The 17856-nt window shown below is 41.5% G+C and overlaps 1 protein-coding gene across 2 annotated transcripts; it reads right to left on the bottom strand.

Moving 5' to 3' along the window:
- Positions 1 to 51: 51 nt before the first annotated feature.
- On the bottom strand, positions 52 to 14134 carry LOC114026266 (C-type lectin domain family 4 member F-like). 2 transcript variants are annotated; one of them, XM_027839931.1, is made up of 6 exons: positions 13924 to 14133; positions 8690 to 8797; positions 6577 to 7077; positions 5077 to 5243; positions 4150 to 4262; positions 52 to 2265 (listed from the first exon to the last, which is right to left on the bottom strand). In XM_027839931.1, the coding sequence occupies exons 1-6, from the start codon at positions 14042 to 14044 to the stop codon at positions 2055 to 2057; spliced, it is 1221 nt and encodes a 406-aa protein (XP_027695732.1). In that variant the 5' UTR covers positions 14045 to 14133; the 3' UTR covers positions 52 to 2054. The 2 variants fall into 2 exon arrangements, with proteins under 2 accessions (XP_027695732.1, XP_027695733.1); XM_027839932.1 differs by lacking the exon at positions 8690 to 8797 and having other exon boundaries at positions 13924 to 14134.
- Positions 14135 to 17856: the final 3722 nt, after the last annotated feature.

Here is a 17856-nt window from a genome sequence, read left to right on the forward strand (position 1 = left end):
TGCCTGGAGTCCCGATTTGATGAGTGACTTACGAGAGAAGATGAGACAAGCCTCAGCAAGTCCATGGACCTTTTTCGGGTGCTTACATACAGATGATTTCTGCAAAGCGTTCTGTAAACCTCGATGCCTCATATAAGCCTTGGCTCCTATTTGCCTCGCTGTCTCGTACTAGAGACCCCAAGAGAAATGATGGTTTTATGTCTGATTCATGACCTCCTCAAGCTCTTTCTCCAGGTGCTCCATAATCATCCAGGAGCTCTGGGATCTCATCAATTTGGACGTCCTCTCTAACTGCAGATTGCGACCCACCGGTGCCTAGCTGAACGTATTTCTATCCATTTCTCCACCTAGCTGGCCCTCAACTATGACAAGGCAATCTATTTGCACTTCCCTACTATTCCACTTACCATAGCAGCTTTTCCAAACCTTTTCATCAGTTCTCAAACCCCTCATAGCATTCCCATCCCTGAACCCTCTTGGGTGAGAGCCTCTTAAATTTCAGTGAAAAAATTGAGGCCATTTGCAGAGAGCTCCCTTTTTTCCGTCTTCTTATCCCATCACCCAGATGCCTTCTGCCACTGTCTCTACCCCTTACTTGAAGAGGTGACCTTTCTCCTTGCTGAGGCCAACCCCTCTACATTCACAAGTGATCCCTTTCCGTTCCATCTTGTCTAACAGATTGCCCGAACTCCTCGCCACTCTCTCTAATCTTCAGTCCCTTACTGTTAACTGGCTGCTGCCTTACTGCCTAGAAGTGTGCTTGCGTCTCCTCCGTCCTGTAAAACAAAAACAAAACTCGCTTGATCTGTCCATTCCTCCTAGAAATCATCCCATACATCCTTTGTGGTAACCTCGAGAAGGTGATCTGCAATAGGTGTCTCCACTCCTTTCCCCCCACTCTTGTTAACTCTCTGTCTGGCTTCTGACCTCATTATTCTACTGAAACTGCCCTGTCAAGTTACTAATGATCTCTTAAATGCCAAATCTAATGGGCTTTTCTCAGTCCTCATCCTTCTTGACCTCTCTGCCATCTTTTATCCTGTACATTTACTTCTCCCCATGATAACGGATTTCTCCTTGTTTTTCTATCTGTCTGATTCATTCCCCTGTCTCCCTTTGTTTAACCAGTTCCTGCCCAGGGTCTCTCCCAGACTCTCTGCTGATAATATTTTACTTGACAGTTTCATCAGGTCTCATGGATTTAATTGTTATCTTTGTTGATGATTCTCAAATCTGCTTACCTAGCCCTAACCTCACTGCTGACCACGAGTTTCACATCTCCAACTGCTTATTAGACATCTCAAAATGTCATCTAGACTTCTTAAACTCAGTGGCCAAAACTGTACCCATTATCTTTCCTCTGAAAATATCCCCTCTTTTAAACCATCATTTTTCAGATGGGATAACTGAGGCCCAATATGGTAAGCTGACTTGCCCCAAGATCACACAACCTGTTGGGCTGAACTTGAATCCGGGTTTTCCAACTACAAGTCTTTTTGTTTTTTTTAAACTACATCACATTGCCTTTAAGCAGAGGATACTGTGATCATCAATGAGTGCGACAGAATCAAAGAATGGAATGAATGTATGCCCAATGGTGTGCTTAGAGCTGGGAATGTAAAAAAGCTGACTGTCCTATGTTCTGACAAGGAGAGATCACACTGACAGGGCAGTGGTGGCTGGGTGAAGGGATTTTAGTTTGGAAAGTTATATGGATGGTGAACAGAGGGATAGGTTGGCAGTTTGACATGCCCCTTTGAGTAGCAAGGGCTATATCAGTTGGACTGATTAAGATTCCAGAGCTGAAAAGAGGTGGAGGCCTAAGGCAAGGAAGCCATCAAGAAGATGGAGGTGACCTGGAGCTACAGCTGGCCTCCGCTGGGGAAGCCTGTGAGGTGCTAGCAACTCTCAGGGTTCATGGCCGGAATGGCCCAAGAAGCCTTTCCAGGATGTGAGAGGCTGGAGCTGGGTCTTGAAGGGTGGGGAGTATTCAGATGGGTGTCTGGTGTTGGGAAGGTCGGATGGAGGAAGCAGAACCTGGAACCATCTCAGAATCATTGGGAGCCCTGTGAGGGAAGGATGGGGGCAGGTGGTGAGCCTGCCCACGTCTGGGAGTGCTGCCCAGGGAGTTCTGGCACCTTCTTACAGATCCAGGGATAGGGTTGGTCACAGAGCATGTCGTTCCACTTTGCCTGAATGTGGACACAGTCTTCACTCAGGCCCTTCTCGTACTGCCAGTTGTCCGGCTGGTTCTTGTTCCAAAACCTGTCAAAAAGAGCAGCCCTGATCTGTGAGAAGCCTGGGTATCATGGTGGACCCCTTTCCTACTGTGGACCAGGCTGTGCTGGGTGTGTAAGGGATACAAGGTTCATGTAAGAATTGCTGCCTTTGTAGTGTAGCACTGGGCTTGAAGCCAGGAAGACCTGTGTTCAAATCCTAGCTCTGATTACTACTACCTATGGGACCATGGACAAGTCACTTTATCTCTGAGCCTTGGTTTCCTCATCCATAAAATAAGAATGATGTCGCCTGTAGTACCTGCTTTACTATTTTTGTGACACCCAGATTGAGGTACTGTAAGGCATTAACCAAATGCCAATTATTATTCTAACCATAACAGACCCTGTTAAAAGAGTTCAATGGTGTGAGGGAGAGATTGCTGCCCCAAGCCTAGAGGCTTGGTTTCAAGTTACAGCTCTCCCTTTAGCCAGCTGGGTGAGCATATCACAGAGTTTCCAAACAAAATGCCACGTGAGGTCTGAGGAAGGTTCTCTACTGGTGTGGGATGGGAAGAAGCTTCATGAAGAAGGTGGCATTTGAGTTGGGTTGGATAGGGGTTAGATTGCAGCAGGCCTCAGTCTCCTCCAATGTAATGTAAAGAGGCTGTACTAGATAATCCTTAAAGTCTCGTCTAGCTCAAAGTTTTATGTTACGATAACTGTTGGAACAGCCTTTGTCGCTTATAGAAGGATATCGCCAATCCAGGATTAGAAACAACCACCTGTGCCTAGTGCGTGGTCCTGCTTCGGATGTTAGTTTGTTTTTGGTTTTGGGTTTTGTTTTTTTTTTTGAGCCTGCAGTCCCTCATATCCAGTCAACGTTTTGCAGGCTGCCTCTTAGAAGACAGGGCCCTAAAGAGGACCCAGAACTACTCCACAGTGACAGCATTTGTCAGTAGATTAATGTCCAGATGGTCTTCCCCTTTAGGCGGCTAGGTGGCACAGTGGATAGACCACTGGGCTTGGAATCAGGAAGACTCATTTTCATGAGTTCAAATCCAGCCTCAGACATTTACTAGCTGTGTGACCCTAAGCAAGTTGCTTCACCGTGTTTGCCTCGGTTTCCTCATCTGTTAAATGAGCTGGGAAAGGAAATGGTAAACCACTCCAGTGTCTTTGCCAAAAAACCCTAAATAGAGTCATGAAGAGTCAGATATGACTGAATAATAAAAGATCTTCACTTTCCTAGGCATAAGGTTAGGCCTTTTGGTGGATATGTTTAGGAAAATATTCCCTCTCTGCCTTTGCACAGTCTGGCTGTCCTTTGTACCTGGAATAGTTTGTTTTTTTATGTTGTATATTCTTTGTTTCTATTCATATGTTTACATGTGTTCTCTTCCTCTAGAAAATAAGCTCCTTGAAGGCAGGAACTGTCATTTCTGTCCCTGCATCTGCATTGCCCAGCACATTGCTGTTCTGTCGTGTCCCACTCTGTGTGACTGGTATGGACACCATCCTGTCTGTGGTGTTTTCTTGGTAAGGACAGTGGAATGGTTTACATCTTTCTTCACCGGCTTATTTTATAAAGGAGGAAACTGAGGCAAACAGGGTTAAGTGAGTTGTACACAGTCACACAGCTAGTAAGTGTCTGAGGCCAGATTTGAACTCAGTTCTTCCTGACCCCAGGTCCGGCACTCTACCCATTGAGCCACCCATCTGTCTCCTAGTAGGCACTTAATATATGCCAGCATGTAGCAGGCACTTAATAAATGCCTCTTGAGTGATTGATAAAAGGGATTCTTGTTCAGGCCTGTGTCAGACTAGATGGCCCTGAGGTCAGTTCCAATTCCGGAATTTAGATCTCCCTGACCGGGCTCTGGGACAGAGACGCCTGGGAAGCTTTGCGGCTGGAGAGACCCGTCTCGCTTACGCTCTGCTCTCATTATACGGAGTCCCGTCCACCCAGTGCCAGGTTCCTTCAGTGTCCTTGTCAGTCAGCCCAATCCAATGGTACACTCCATTTGTCCTCTTGCTTAGAAATTCCTGCAGAGGGGAATTAGCAGAGAATGAGATTGTTGGGGGTGGAGATTTCCTAAGTGTAGCCTCTAGAGGCAAAAGGAGGCGGTATCTGTTAGTTCCTCTCCCTCTCCCCCCTTCCCTCCTTCCTCCCCTCTCCCTCTCCCTCTCTCTCTCTCCCTCTCTCTCTCTCTCTCTCTCTCTCTCTCTCTCTCTCTCTCTCCCCCTTTTCTCCCTATCTGCCTTCCCTCTCTACTTTTCCCCCTCTTTCCCTCCCTATCCATCTCTGTTTCATATTTCTCCCTCCCATGAGCCTTCCATCTTTCCCCCTTCATTCCTAGAACTCAAGCTCTGTTTGCATGTGCCTTTTTCATCTTGGACCAAGCAGAGTGCATCACTTGATTCTGTATGGCCTGTCCCCCTGGGTGACTTCCCCCAGCGCACAGACTACATGCTCCTCCTCAAGCATTCTCATAGATCCCTTAGAGCATGGAGGGGAGGAATGCTATTATGAATGCTGTTGCTCGTGATTACGTAATGAATAGTAATACTTTGTCTTTCAAAAGATAATAAGGATGGGACCATTTTGTTTTATCCTTGTAGTCTCATGGCCCTGGACATAGCAGCCATTTCATTAATGTTTCTGGTTAATCTATTCTTCTATTTCATTGGAGTGAGGCTTGCCCCTCCGCCTTGACTGTCTTTCGTGACAGTAAATACTTTTTAGGTATTCCATAGGGCGCAAGTGATTCTCTTTCTTGTTTCTTACTCTCCCCCTCTCCCCCAGCCCCATACTCTGTCACTTTTTACTTTTTTTAGGACCTTTGGGGAGAGCACAGACCTGTTCTCTCTCTGAGGTCACTGAGGCCAGATGAGAATTGTGGGACACACAGAAGCGCTCCGCCTCCTCCCAGGTCATTTTGGTGTCTGAGAAGTAGTAGGCCTTCCCCTCATAGAAGTGCCAGCCTTGGATGATTAGCTGCAGAAGGGAGCCCAGGGTGGAAGGGTCTGGAGAATAGAGGGAATTAGGAGCTTCTAAAAAGGGATGCTGAGATACTTTCCCACCCTCCCTGGAGCTAACATCTTTGGAAGCCCCATGATTGGCCCAGGTTGGGGCTGTGGTGGTGGGCGGGGATGTCTCAAACATGATTGGTGCCTTATATTTTCTTTTTTTTTCTTTTTTTTTCATTGATATGAAATTTATTGCACAGAGATTCCTCTTATACATTTGACGTTTTTTCACCATTAGTTCTTGAAAGAAAACATTATTTAAAATTAATAAAGCTTTAGAAAGATGTATTGATTTTAAATGAAAGAAAATGATCCCTTTGTGCAACTCTTAATGACAGTGAGGAATCTATGCATGAGATGTTAAGTCAATACCGAGTAGGACTGAAATGCCACAATTAGGTTGACTCATTTCACAATTATGTCATTTTTAGTTTGGTTCTGTCCACTGATTTTTAAAAGCCTAAATTTTTTAAAAGATCTGTTTCTAGGTAAATATCACAGACATCTACTAAAAGAGCTCCCTCTTCTCATCTCACATCCCTCTCCCATCATCCCCCACTATCTGCTGCTCCTTCATTCCTGTTTGAGGTGATGAGATGGTCTTTCTCCTTCTTAAAGTCAACCCTTCTACAATTAAAAATAACAGTAAGTAAAAAAAAAAAGCAGTAACAATAACCAGCTTTTACATAGTGCTTTAAATTTTCCAAAGCACTGTACTTTACCTCATTTAATCTTCATGACCCTGTGAAGTAAGTACTATTACTATTGTAATATTATTACTATTACTATTGTAAATGCTAGTATTATTGTGCCTTACATTTTCTAAAGGACTTTTGTATCTGTATCCTTATTTGTTCCTCAGCACCTGGGAGTCAGCAGGGCTGGGGTTTGTGTCTGCCTCTTGCAGGTGAGGAAACTGAGGCCCAGAAAGGTAGTGAGCTGCCCAAGGTCCAAGCTAGTGATAAAGTTGGATCTGGGACTTGGGTCTCTGAACTCCTTGTCTGTGCTCTGCCCCCTTGCCACAGATGTTGATGGGGTGCTTGTTTGCATAACAAAAATTAGGATTATGATTCGTGGCTGAGTGTGTTGGGTCATTTTTCTGTGAGACGAGCTGCCTCCCAAATATATTTGAATTTTAACCCAAAAGAATGAATCTTTAATGGCAGAATATCAGGTCTGGTGTGCTTGGCCTCAAGTTCCTTATCTTTGCAACAAAGGAGTGGGATAGAATGATGTCTAAGGTTCCTTCCATCCCTAAATCCTATGACAAGAAGCACCTGCCCTCCCCCAAAAACCCTCTGTGATAAAAGCTGTTGTCCGTGTTACTCACCTTGATGACCTTGTTGGTACCGTTGTGCTGCAAGATTCTCCAGTTGCTCTTTTAAGTCTTGAACTTCAGCATTTAGGCTACTGGTGTTTACCAGACTTCCCATTATCTTCTGGATTTCTCCATTGGCTTTCTCCAAATCACGTCTTAACCTCTGTGCCTCAGAATTTAAAGCATTTGTGCTTTCCAGATCTTTCTTTAATTTTTTGATCTCATCACTGGCATTCTTCAGATTTCTGTTTGCCATATGAGTCTGAGCATTGGCATTTTCCAGACCTTTTTTTAACATCTGGATCTCAGCGCTGGCATTCTTCTCATTGCTGTTTGCCATCTGGATCTGAGCACTGGCATTTTTCAGACCTTTTTTTAACACCTGGATCTCAGCACTGGCATCTTCCAAACAAGTACTTAACATCTGGGTTTGAGGAGGGGCAGTCTCCAAAACACCTTTAAGCATCTGGATGGAAGTCTGAATATCTGCTACCTTGCTGAGCATTTGGGGATCTGGAGGAGGGAGGAAAAGATCCTGAGGTTTGTAAAAGGGCACTGCTGAAAAGAATTAGAATGATCAAAAGAAGTTGGACTGTGCCCTTGGGACCCTGGGCTTTGCTAGGTAAGCCTTTGCATTCTCTTGCTGGGACCCAGGCCACCCAACATTCTTGGGCCATTCAGATCAGGGTATAGATGGTAATACCTCACCCTCCTTTTCTCAATGCTATTATTAGAGAGTTGAGCATAAATTCTTTGAGGTAAGAGACTGTCTTGCTCACTTGTGTTTGTGTCCCTAGTCCTTAGCTCTGTGCCTGACACATAGTATGTGTTTACTAATGCTTTTTTATTCATTCTGCAGGCTCCAAAGGCAACCTCCAAGTCTGTTGTTTGAATCACAAAGGTATGACTGAGATACCTTTTCTGCCATCTGGTGACAGTGAATCATATCTTCAGATCCAATTCTTTTGAAACGACTGCTTGAGCGCTGAACCTGAACCTCTATAGTAACTACAGATGTCATATAGAGTGCCTTTGAGAAGTATGTGAATGACTCTTGGGCAGCTGGGATGAAGACCTGCAATCTTCTCCAAACCCCCACCCCATCTCCATTCCTTCTTGGATGCTGTCCACTACAGGCTCACAGACCACACAGCCTGCAGCAGACACAGTTTTCATGTCCACATACTGACCTCTCTCCAGTAAAAGGGGGAAGAGGCAGAAAGCCTGGTTCCTAATAAATATGACAGTATGTCCCAGTACTGCTGCATAGAGCTATTGTTTTTGATATGGTTTCAAGGGGGCATGAGGACAGACCATATGCCCTTTGAATAACAAGTAGTCCAGCTTCTCTGTATAAGGGGACAGAGGTGTGGAGTAGACCCTAGGGACTGGGCAGTCTGGTGATTCAAAAGTGACCAGAGGCTGCTCCTCCTGGTGAATCTCAGTCTGGCAGCTACTCACCACCATCTGGCTGCCACGATGGCCATTGGGTATCATTGCTGCCCAACCCTGTGTTTCTGGTTCCTTAACTTCCCCTGTGAGATTACTTTCCATCTACAGTCTATCATATATGTCCTTTATTGGTTATATTTTTGTCTATCCTATTAGAATGTTATCTCTTTGAGGGTAGGGACAATATTTTTGCCTTTATTTGTATCACCAGTGCTTAGCATAGGGCCTGGTATAGAGTAAGTGCTTTTTGACTGACTGAGGCAGAGTCTACCTACTCTGGAGATCTCTGACCCTGCAAACTTGATATTTCCAAGATTAGAACCCCTGAAGCCCTGAAAGGTGGGAGAGAGCTGGGGATGTGAGGTGAGGTTGGGAAGAAACAGCTGCTCCAACTGGAGGTAAGATTGAATATGGAGGCAGCCTGGTTGCAGTAGAGATGGGGTGAGCCCACCTGACCTGTGAGACTACAACTGGATATTCTGGGGGCAGGCATTGTACAAGTTCCCTGAGGCCCTAGGGTTGGTTCTGGGAACTAGGGGCAGCCTTGTTTATCTATAAACCCAGGAAACCAGGAAGAAGTCTGTACTGAGCCACGCTGGAGGTGAAGGGGTTGTCTAGGCTCCGAAAACTGAGGTTAGTGTGGAATATACACTAGAGCTGCAGAGGAACTTACACATAATGAGGATCACAAGGAAGGAGAACATAGCCAGAAATATCAAGCTGCCTCTGACTATCTTTGGCTTCTGGAAGAATGAAGGTACTTCTTTCTTGGAGAACAACCCTGGAGGATGAGATCAATGTCTGAAAGATTTGAATATTTCACATCTAACCACCATGAGGCTCAGTTTTCTTCCCTGGAAAATGCAGATAAAATAGTAAAAATGCCCCCAAATAAAGGAATAAATTGAAGAAAGGTGAGTAATAGAGCCCCCCCATCCCCACCTTGGAAGAATAACTCCACAGATCATGTATATATCTTGTTTGTACATGGTGATTTACCTGTTGTGTCAATTAGACTGCGAGCTCCTTGATAGTAGATACTGTTTTTGCCTGTCTTTGTATGGTCAGTGCTTAGCACAGTACCTGACCCCTAGTAGGTGCTCAATAAATGCTTTTTGACTTATTGTTGGTAAAGGAAAGCAAAACATGGAAACAAAAAAATCAGGAAAAAAAGAAACTCTAAGTTGACTAACAAACACTATAGAATAGAAGATTCTGAAGTCAAGGTACTGGAAGGAAATAAGTCAACAAGCATTTATTATGTGCTAAGCACTGGGCTAAACAGAGTCCTGAAAAAAATGAGACTAGATCTAGCACAAGATAGCATAATAAATACTAAAGGAAATGAAGGAGATTTCACTAAAAGAAGATATGGTGATATCCCTAATGAGAGATCTATTATCAGAAAAAAAATGAAAGAAGACAAACTGATAACAAAAGTCAACATTGAGGAATTGAAATCATAATTTCATAAAAAGATGATTTTAGATTAAAAATCCATTAGCAGAGGAAAGCATGGCAATCATAATATGACTAAAGGAGCCATTGACTGTTAATGTGTTAATATTTATGTATCTTGCCCTAACAATGTAATTACTAAATTTTAAAGGAAAAGATGGAGGCAACTAGTGGCTCATTGGATAGAGAGCTGGGCCTGGAATTAGGAAAACTCGAGTTCATATCTGGCCACAATAGCTGTGTGACCTTGAGCAAGTCGCTTAGCCTCTGTTTATCTTAATCCACTGGAGAAAGAAATGGTAAACCACTCCAATATCTTTGCCAAAGAAAACCTCATGGACAGTTTGGTCCACAGGGTTGTGAAGAGCCAGACACAACTGAACAGAGACAAAAGGAAAAGATTAATTGAATTATAAAAGGACCTAGATTTTTTAAAAAAAAAGTGTTAATAGGAGAGTTCAACATAACAATTTTGGCATATTCCAATTTAAAATGAAAGGAAATAAAGAAGTTACATAATTATATGGAATATTGAAACAACTTAATTTAAGAAAAATTAATGGGCTTATTATGCAATTTACTGTTATACAAATGTATGGGGTTTAACTTTAGCAAAGTTGCAGTATATAAAATAAACCCATGGAAATCCTCAGCCTTTCTATGTATTACCAATAAAATCTAGCTGGAATAAAGAGAAATTCCATTTAAAGAAACTGCAGAAAATATAAATCACTTGGGAGTCTTCCTTTCAAGAAACACCCAGGAACTATATGAACACAATTATAAATAATCTTTACACACATAAACACAGATCTAAACAATTGGAGAAATATTAATTGCTCATGAGAAGGCTGAGCCAATATAATAAAAATGATAATAACACCAAAATTAATTATTTAGTGCCATACCAATCCAACTACTAAAGTATTACTTTGTGGAGCTAAAAAATAAGTAAAATTCAACTAGAGGGACAAAAGGTCAAGAATATTAAGGGGCTCAATGCAAAACAAATGGGAAAGAAGGGGACCTAATAGTACTGGATCTCAAACGACACTACAAAGCTGTAGTTATCAAAACATTGGGTTCTGGGTAAGAAATAGTCTGATTAGCAGAATAGATTAGGTAGACAATATAAAAACAGATGAGCACGGTAACATAATGCTTGATAAGCTCACAATCCCAGGGTAAGAACTCACTATTTGACAAAAGCTATTGAGAAAACTGCAAAGTGATTTGGCAGAAACTAGATCTAGACTGCTATCTCACAGTCTATACCAAGATAGGCTCAAAATAGGTACATGATTTGGACATAAAGGATGACAGCATATGCAAAGTAGAGGAGCATAGAAGAAATTGCTTGTCAGATCCATGGATAGAAGAAGAATTCATGACCAAGCAAGAAATAGAGAGGTTCACGGGACAGTAGAATCGACAATTTTGTTTACATAAAATTGAAAAGTTTTTGCACAAATAAGACCAATACAGCTAAAATTAGAAGCAGAACATTGAGATGGGGAAATCTTTGCAGCAAGTTTCTCTGTTAAAGGTCTCATTTCTCAGATATGTATAGGGAACAAAGTTAAATTTATCAAAATAAGAGCCTTTCCCCAATTGATAAATGGTCAAAGGATATGAATCGGTTGTCTTCAAAGGAAGAAATCCACGCTATCAATAACCATGTGAAAAAATGTTCTAAATCACAAATAGAAAAATGCCAATTAAAACAACTCTGAGGTATCACTTCACACCCATCAGATCGACTAAGATGACAAAAAAAGAAAATGACATGGTGGAGGGGCTGTGGGGAAATAAGACTTTTTTGCACTGTTTAAGGAGCCGTGAACTGGTTTAACCATTCCGGAAAACAATTTGGCACTATATCCCAAAAGCTGTTAAATCATGCGTATCTTTTTATTTTCCCCATTCTAGAGAGCTGATGGACTCAGAGTGCAGATTGAAGGAGTTTTTCTTCTCTTTTCTTTTTTTGACATGGCTAATACAAGAATTTGTTTCGCATGACTACATATTTATAATGGATTTATTTTTCTTTCCTTCTCAGAAGATGAGGAGGAAGCAGAGGGAGGGAGGAATTTGAATAGAAAATTTTAAAAATTGAATAAATTAACAAAACAAATATATGAGACAGTCACAAAAATTTCTCTAAGGCATAGAGAACAAAAGAAAAAAGTGCCAAAAATCTGGAACCCAGTATAGAATATCACACAATTAAAATAGTAACTAATAAAGAAAATGTGACCAAATGGTTCAGGTCTTGATAGAATCCAAAATGACGTGCTTAATAATGATGGGATCAAAGACTAAACAAAAGTAACAATAGAAAGTATTTTAAAAAAACTAATAATAGCACGTTCTGATTTTTAAGACCGGCATAACTTCTTCAATTGTCAGGAACCTTTGGGAGAAGGAACAGGGTCTCAGGTCTTGGAGGCTAGGAAGAGAAAACAGACTTGGGAGCCAGGAAAGGAAAGGCTGTGGATCGGAATGGGATCTTTGGGTGACATTCACCTCCTAAGCTGGACGAAGCCAGTCTTGTGCTTTAGATGGTTACCCTACGTTGCTTTCTACATGCGGGGATTTATCGACGGCCACAGGAATCGTGCCATATTGTTATGTGGTGCTCAGACTGCTGCCACTGCTGCCTTAGACTAAGAAGGCAGATGGAGGCCAAGGTGGCCGCTGGTGTAGAGGATCCTTGCTCCTGAATCCAGAGTCAGTGTAGGAAAGCAGAGCCTAGAGTCAGAAGAGATCTCAAAGGAGCACGTTGTCCATCCACAGTCTTCAGGGAGGTTAATATCTAAACCAGGGGAGGGAGGCCTTTGTGGCCTCCTAGGTAAAACTAGAGTCCAAGTTTTACAGAACAAATCCCTTTATCAAGGGGATTTGTGCTGTTAAGTTTGGATTCAGCCAAAGGGCCGTGCTTGAGGACCTAGAAGACCACCAGTTCCCTACCCCTGATCTAAACCATCTGTTCCAGACGGTTGTGTTTTACTTAAAGTTTTAGGAAATTGACAGACATTAAGTTCTTAGTAGGTACTAGCCCTGTTTTGGGGGTGAGGGATATGAATAGGGGCTGGACACTATACTAGGGGCTAAGGATATAAAGAAAAAAAAGGAAATCCTTGCATTTGAGGAGTCAACATTCTATATCAGGAGTCAGCATGCACACAAATACATATGAAGTAGCATGGGGAGAGGGTAATATTATTATGGACCTGGAACTAGAAGGGAACTTGGAAGTCATCTAGTCCAAAGCCCTCACTTAAGGAAGGTGAAGCCCAAAGAGGCAAAAGCTTTGAGGAGGAAGTGGCGTTTATGCAGAGCTTTATGGAGACTAGGGATCCTAAGAGACGGAGATGGGGAGGATATGTATTCTAGGCATGGTAGACAGTCTTCCAAGGTACAGACACAGAGATGAAAGGTGTATGAGGAACAGCAAATAGGCCAGTGGATTGGAAGATAACAAGGGAGTGATGCTGTCCACTCAGTCATCAGGCTTAGCAATAAATAAAATGGATCATGGCGAATGGCAACAGGTGCTATCTCTCACGCAGAAAATCCAGGGTCGGCCTCGTCTCTTCCCTGATCGATCTTCACTCAGCTGCCGAAGTGATTTTCCTGAAGTGCAGGTCTGGCCACATCACTCCCTTCAGCTAGTTCCCTATTACCTCCAGGGCAAAATATAAAATTCTCTGATATTTTAAACCTTTCACAACCTGCCTCTTCTCTATCTTTTTAGTCATTAGCCCTCAGTTCAGACTCTATGATGTAGCCACGTTGGTTTTCTTATAGTTCTCACACACACTATTATCTCAAGACTCTGTGCCTTTGCCCTGGAACCCTCCATACCTAGGATACTCTGCCTCTTCACCTGGGCCTCAGTTTCCCTGGCTTCCTTTGAGACTCAGCTCAAATGCCACCTTCTGCAGGAGGTCTTTTCCCCCCCTGACTCCCAGTTGCTAGTCCTTTAAATGCTTTTTGGCTGACAGACCCTAGGGAATAAACCACAGACTGAGGTTTCTGCCTCCCCCTTGTCCCATCCGTGAATGGTCCCTAGGGAGGAAGGTAGAACTGGTCCTCTGGCTTCATTTAACCCATTCGTCCCCATCCCTGACTAGATATCCAGACACCAGTTAAACAGTCAGTCAATAAGCATGTATTAATGGCTCACTATGTACCAGGAATTGTGTTAAGCACTAGGGCTATGAAAAAAGGCAAAAACAATCCCTACCCTCTATGAGTACACATTCTAATGGAGGAAACACATAAATAAATAGATGCATGCAAGATGCATACAGATTAAACAGAAGGTGAGGGCTCTAGCAGCTGAGGGAGCCATAGTCAGATGAGCACAGCTGCCTAGAAGAGGGTCTGGGGGGAAGATGCTATGTAAGGGCAGCTAATGTTCAGTGCCGGGGCTGGCAGGCTCACCTCGGGGCCACAGGAAGATACGCTGGTTGAGTGCTCTGAAATGAGCTTCTTGGCCTTCCTGGCCTTCCATGTGCTCTGGGTCTTCTTGGCCTTCCATGTCTTCTTGGTCCATTCTGTTCATTGTTGGATGCTCTCAGTCCTGATCTTATTGATAGACACTCTGAGAGTCTATGTTTTTCCCCTCATAAACAGTAATGGGAAGTAAAGCTGATACATCCCCTTGGCCTCTATAGGCCTATGACCCTGTGCTGTGTGCAGATGACACCTAACCCCAGATCACTGCTGACTTGGTAGAAACTGCTAGACTGGATTTGAGTTAGAAGGGCTCCAGGAGTCCCTGAATTCCCAGTTGTATTATATTGTCACAGCTTTCCCAGGGACAGTGAATATTTCTCTATTTAAATCTATTTTATTTCTATAGGATATTTCTTAATTGCATATAGTTTCTGTGGATAAACTCCCAATTATTTTATATATTCTATCATTATTTTGAATGGAATTTCTTTTTTATTTTAAATCTCTTTCAGTTGGGTTTTGTTCATAATATACAAAAACACTCGTGGTTTTTGTGGATTTATTTTATATCCTACAACTTTGCTGAAGTTATTGTTTCAATTTTTAGTTGACTCTTTTGGGGATAGAGCATCTACCAGGGGTAGGAAACCTGCAGTTGTAAGGCCACATGTGACTTTCTGGGTCCTTGGGTATGGCCTTTTGACTGAGTCTAAGTTTTACAGAACAAATCCTTTTATTGAGGGGATTTGTTCTGTGAAGTTTGGATTCAAGTTTGAGGACCTAGAGGGCCACATGTGGCCTTGAGGCCTCAGGTTCCCCACCCCTGAATTTTGTAAACCATCATGTGGTCTGTAAAAGGCAGTAGCAATATTTCCTCTTTGCTTGTACTTAGTCCCTCATTTTCTTTTTCTTGTTATATTGCTATAGCTAGCATTTCTAGATATCGAGCCATAGTGTTTGTAAAGGGCATCTTTGCTTTACCTTTAAAGGACTCCAACTTTTACATTTCTCCATTACATACAAGGTTGGCTCTTGGTTGTAGATGGATATCTTAAAGAAAGATCCATTTATTCCAGTACTTTCTAGTGTTTTTCATGATAGCCAATTTTGGATTTTGCAAGAAGTTTTTGTTGTTAGTTTTTTTTGTTTGTTTGCTTGTTGCAGCTACATGTATTGATATGTTTTTAAAATAATTTTTGTTATTAGTATAGTCTATTATGTGTTTAGTTTTTCTTATGTTGAACCAATTTTGCATTCCTGGCATATATCCATCCTGGTTGTAGTGTATAATCTTATCAATGTGTTATTATAGTTTCTTTGTTAATATTTTATTTAACGTTTTTGTATTGATGTTCATTAGGAATATTGCTGTATAATATTCTTTCTCTGATTTGCCTCTCTATGGTTTAGTCATCAAGCCCATATTTGTATCATGGAATGAGTTTGGAAGGATTCTTTCTCTTTCTATTTTTACAGTTTAGTAATATTGGAATTAATTTTTTGAATGTTTATAGAATTCACTTGTAAATCCATTCACTGGTGTTTTTCTATTTGGGAGTTCATTTTTGGTTTGTTCAGTTTCTAAGTAATTTATTTTTTGTTATTTCTTATTCTTGTTCTGAGTAGTTTATATTTTTAAATGTTTGTCTATTTCATCTAAGTTATCAGTTTTTTGACATGTAATTGAGCAAAAATAATTCCTGATAGTTTCATTTATTTGGTTTTCAATTGTTGTTAATTCTCTTTCATTTATGATACAGATGACTTAGTTTTCTTCTCTCTTATTTAAAAAATAAGATAAGCAAACTATTTATCACTTTTCTAAAAAATTCCTAGTTTTTTATCACTTCAATGGTTTTTAAAACTTTTGTTTTCAATTTTGTTAATCTCTTCTTTGATTTTCAAGATCTTTACTTTGGTGTTTATTGTTTTGTTTTGTTTTTTACTTAATTGCTTTTCTAATTTTTTTTTAGCTACCCACTTCATTGATGTTTCCCCCCTCTCTTTTGTTGATGAAATTGTTTAGGGATAAAAATTTCCCCTAAAGACTGCTTTAGTTTCATCCCATAAGAATTGTTATACTGACTCGTTGTCAGTTTCTTTGATTAAATGATTTTATTTCTATTATTTATTCTCTGACCACTAAGCCTTCTGATTTTTAATCCTCCTTTTCTCTGTTATTTTCTGATCTTTTCTTCTCTCTCAAAACTGCTTATTTCTTTCCTCTTTCAAGAAGTTTTCCTTGACTGACCCCAACTTATTCCAAAGCATTTCCACCTTCTGGGACATAGCTGCATGCATTGGAGCCTAGGGACTAATGAGGCCAAGGTCACAGATTCAGATTCTGTGAATGCCAGGTGACTATTCCTAGAAAGGGGAAAAAACCTGTTTTATGGTCAAAGACTTGACACCTGGTCCCAGGCACACCCTGGCTCCTCAACCTGGTCTAAATGTGTGCTACGGACCAAAGAGAGGAATGGAATATGTGTAGTTTGGTGCTGTCTGTCCTCATATGGATATGTGTTTCTATCAATTCAGGACAATGTGCATCATACTGCAACCCATCCCAGCCTGCCATCCTCTTTGAGTTTTATGCATTTCTTCTCATCCATTCACCACAATGGGGCTACCCAATTGTCTAGTGGCCCTCTTTGATTTCTTCTGATATCACAGGAGTACCAGTGGAGTACCCTGGCTGTGCACCTGTCAACCTTTCCCCTGTGACTGGTCATTCTTTTTGTCATACATTTCACTAATGACACCTTTTACTCCTGGTCTTCATTACATTAATTACAACCACCAGTGGACCTCTCCATTGTTTTCTCTTAGTATATTCATTTTTAATTCTTTGAACACTGTAGCATACCATGTCTCAAAAAATCAATGTCATCAACATCGATAGTAGTGAAAAAGATGGACCTTTGCTTTCATTGGAAGCTTGGGATCATTAAAAGAGCTTGTTGATTTCCCAAAGGCGATCCAGTCCATTCTCTCCTTTGATTCCACTTTGGGCCTAAATCATTGTCCATTTTTTTCTGCTTACTCCATAGGGCCCCCACTCCCACATCATTGTCTATTTTTTGCTGCCTACCCTATAGACATGCATATCCATGTACACACCAATGGAAAAGTTCTGTAAGTTACTCATACAAATGCTTGCAGTAATCTGGTCCATAGACATTCTTCATCCACTTGGTTTTTCCTCTGTAGCAGGGATACTAAACCTGAGATCTGTGAACTTTAAAAAATAGACATTTTTTGATAACTGCATTTCAATATAATTGGTTTCCTTTTTAATCTTATGTATTTTATCTTATGCATTAAAAACCATCTTCTGAGAAGGGGCATAACATTTCACCAGGCTCTGCCCAAGGAGAATAGGTTTAAAAAAAAAAGATTCAGAATTCCTGCTTTATGGATGATCAAACCCAGTTCCTTTGAGTGGTTCTAGATCTCTCCCCAGAAGGTGCTGCAATGTTCTGGATGAAATCAGAACATTGTCATGTGCATCTTTATTATTTAAAATAGAACACACACATAAGTCACGGTTTATTTACTAAGAGTAAATCAGATGGGTTTTCTTTGTCTATGAGCAAGAGATAATGAACAGCCACGAGTAGTAAACTCTATCGGGAGTTAGAAAACCTGGGTTGAAATTCTGGTCTCTTCCATTTACTCACTGGGTGAGCTTGGATGAATCACTTTCCCATTTGAGCCTCAGTTTCACTATCTGTAAAATGAGTATGTTGGACTCAATGATCTTCAAGTCTGTAAATCTATGATCCCATGACCCAAAACTACTAGGTCTAAGCTAGCCATGTCTCAGACCAAGGATGGTGTTTGAGGGGGTGCAGCCCTGAGCCAGAGGAACGTTTAGACACGTACTGGCTTTCCCATGTCTGGAGAGAGTCATCTGCT

Source organism: Vombatus ursinus, unplaced genomic scaffold (genome assembly GCF_900497805.2).
Source record: "Vombatus ursinus unplaced genomic scaffold, bare-nosed wombat genome assembly UNPS02014837.1, whole genome shotgun sequence".
Lineage (NCBI taxonomy): Eukaryota > Metazoa > Chordata > Mammalia > Diprotodontia > Vombatidae > Vombatus > Vombatus ursinus.

Bases quoted from the DNA above. Each gene is read 5' to 3' on its own strand.
- LOC114026266 (XM_027839931.1), bottom strand. From the start codon at position 14,044: ATGAACAGAATGGACCAAGAAGACATGGAAGGCCAAGAAGACCCAGAG. The intron at 8,798-13,923 runs GTGAGCCTGCCA...CTCATCCTCCAG, and splicing joins TATCTTCCTGTGGCCCCGAG to GGTTGTTCTCCAAGAAAGAA. The intron at 5,244-6,576 runs GTGAGTAACACG...TCTATTCTCCAG, and splicing joins GTACCAACAAGGTCATCAAG to ACCCTTCCACCCTGGGCTCC.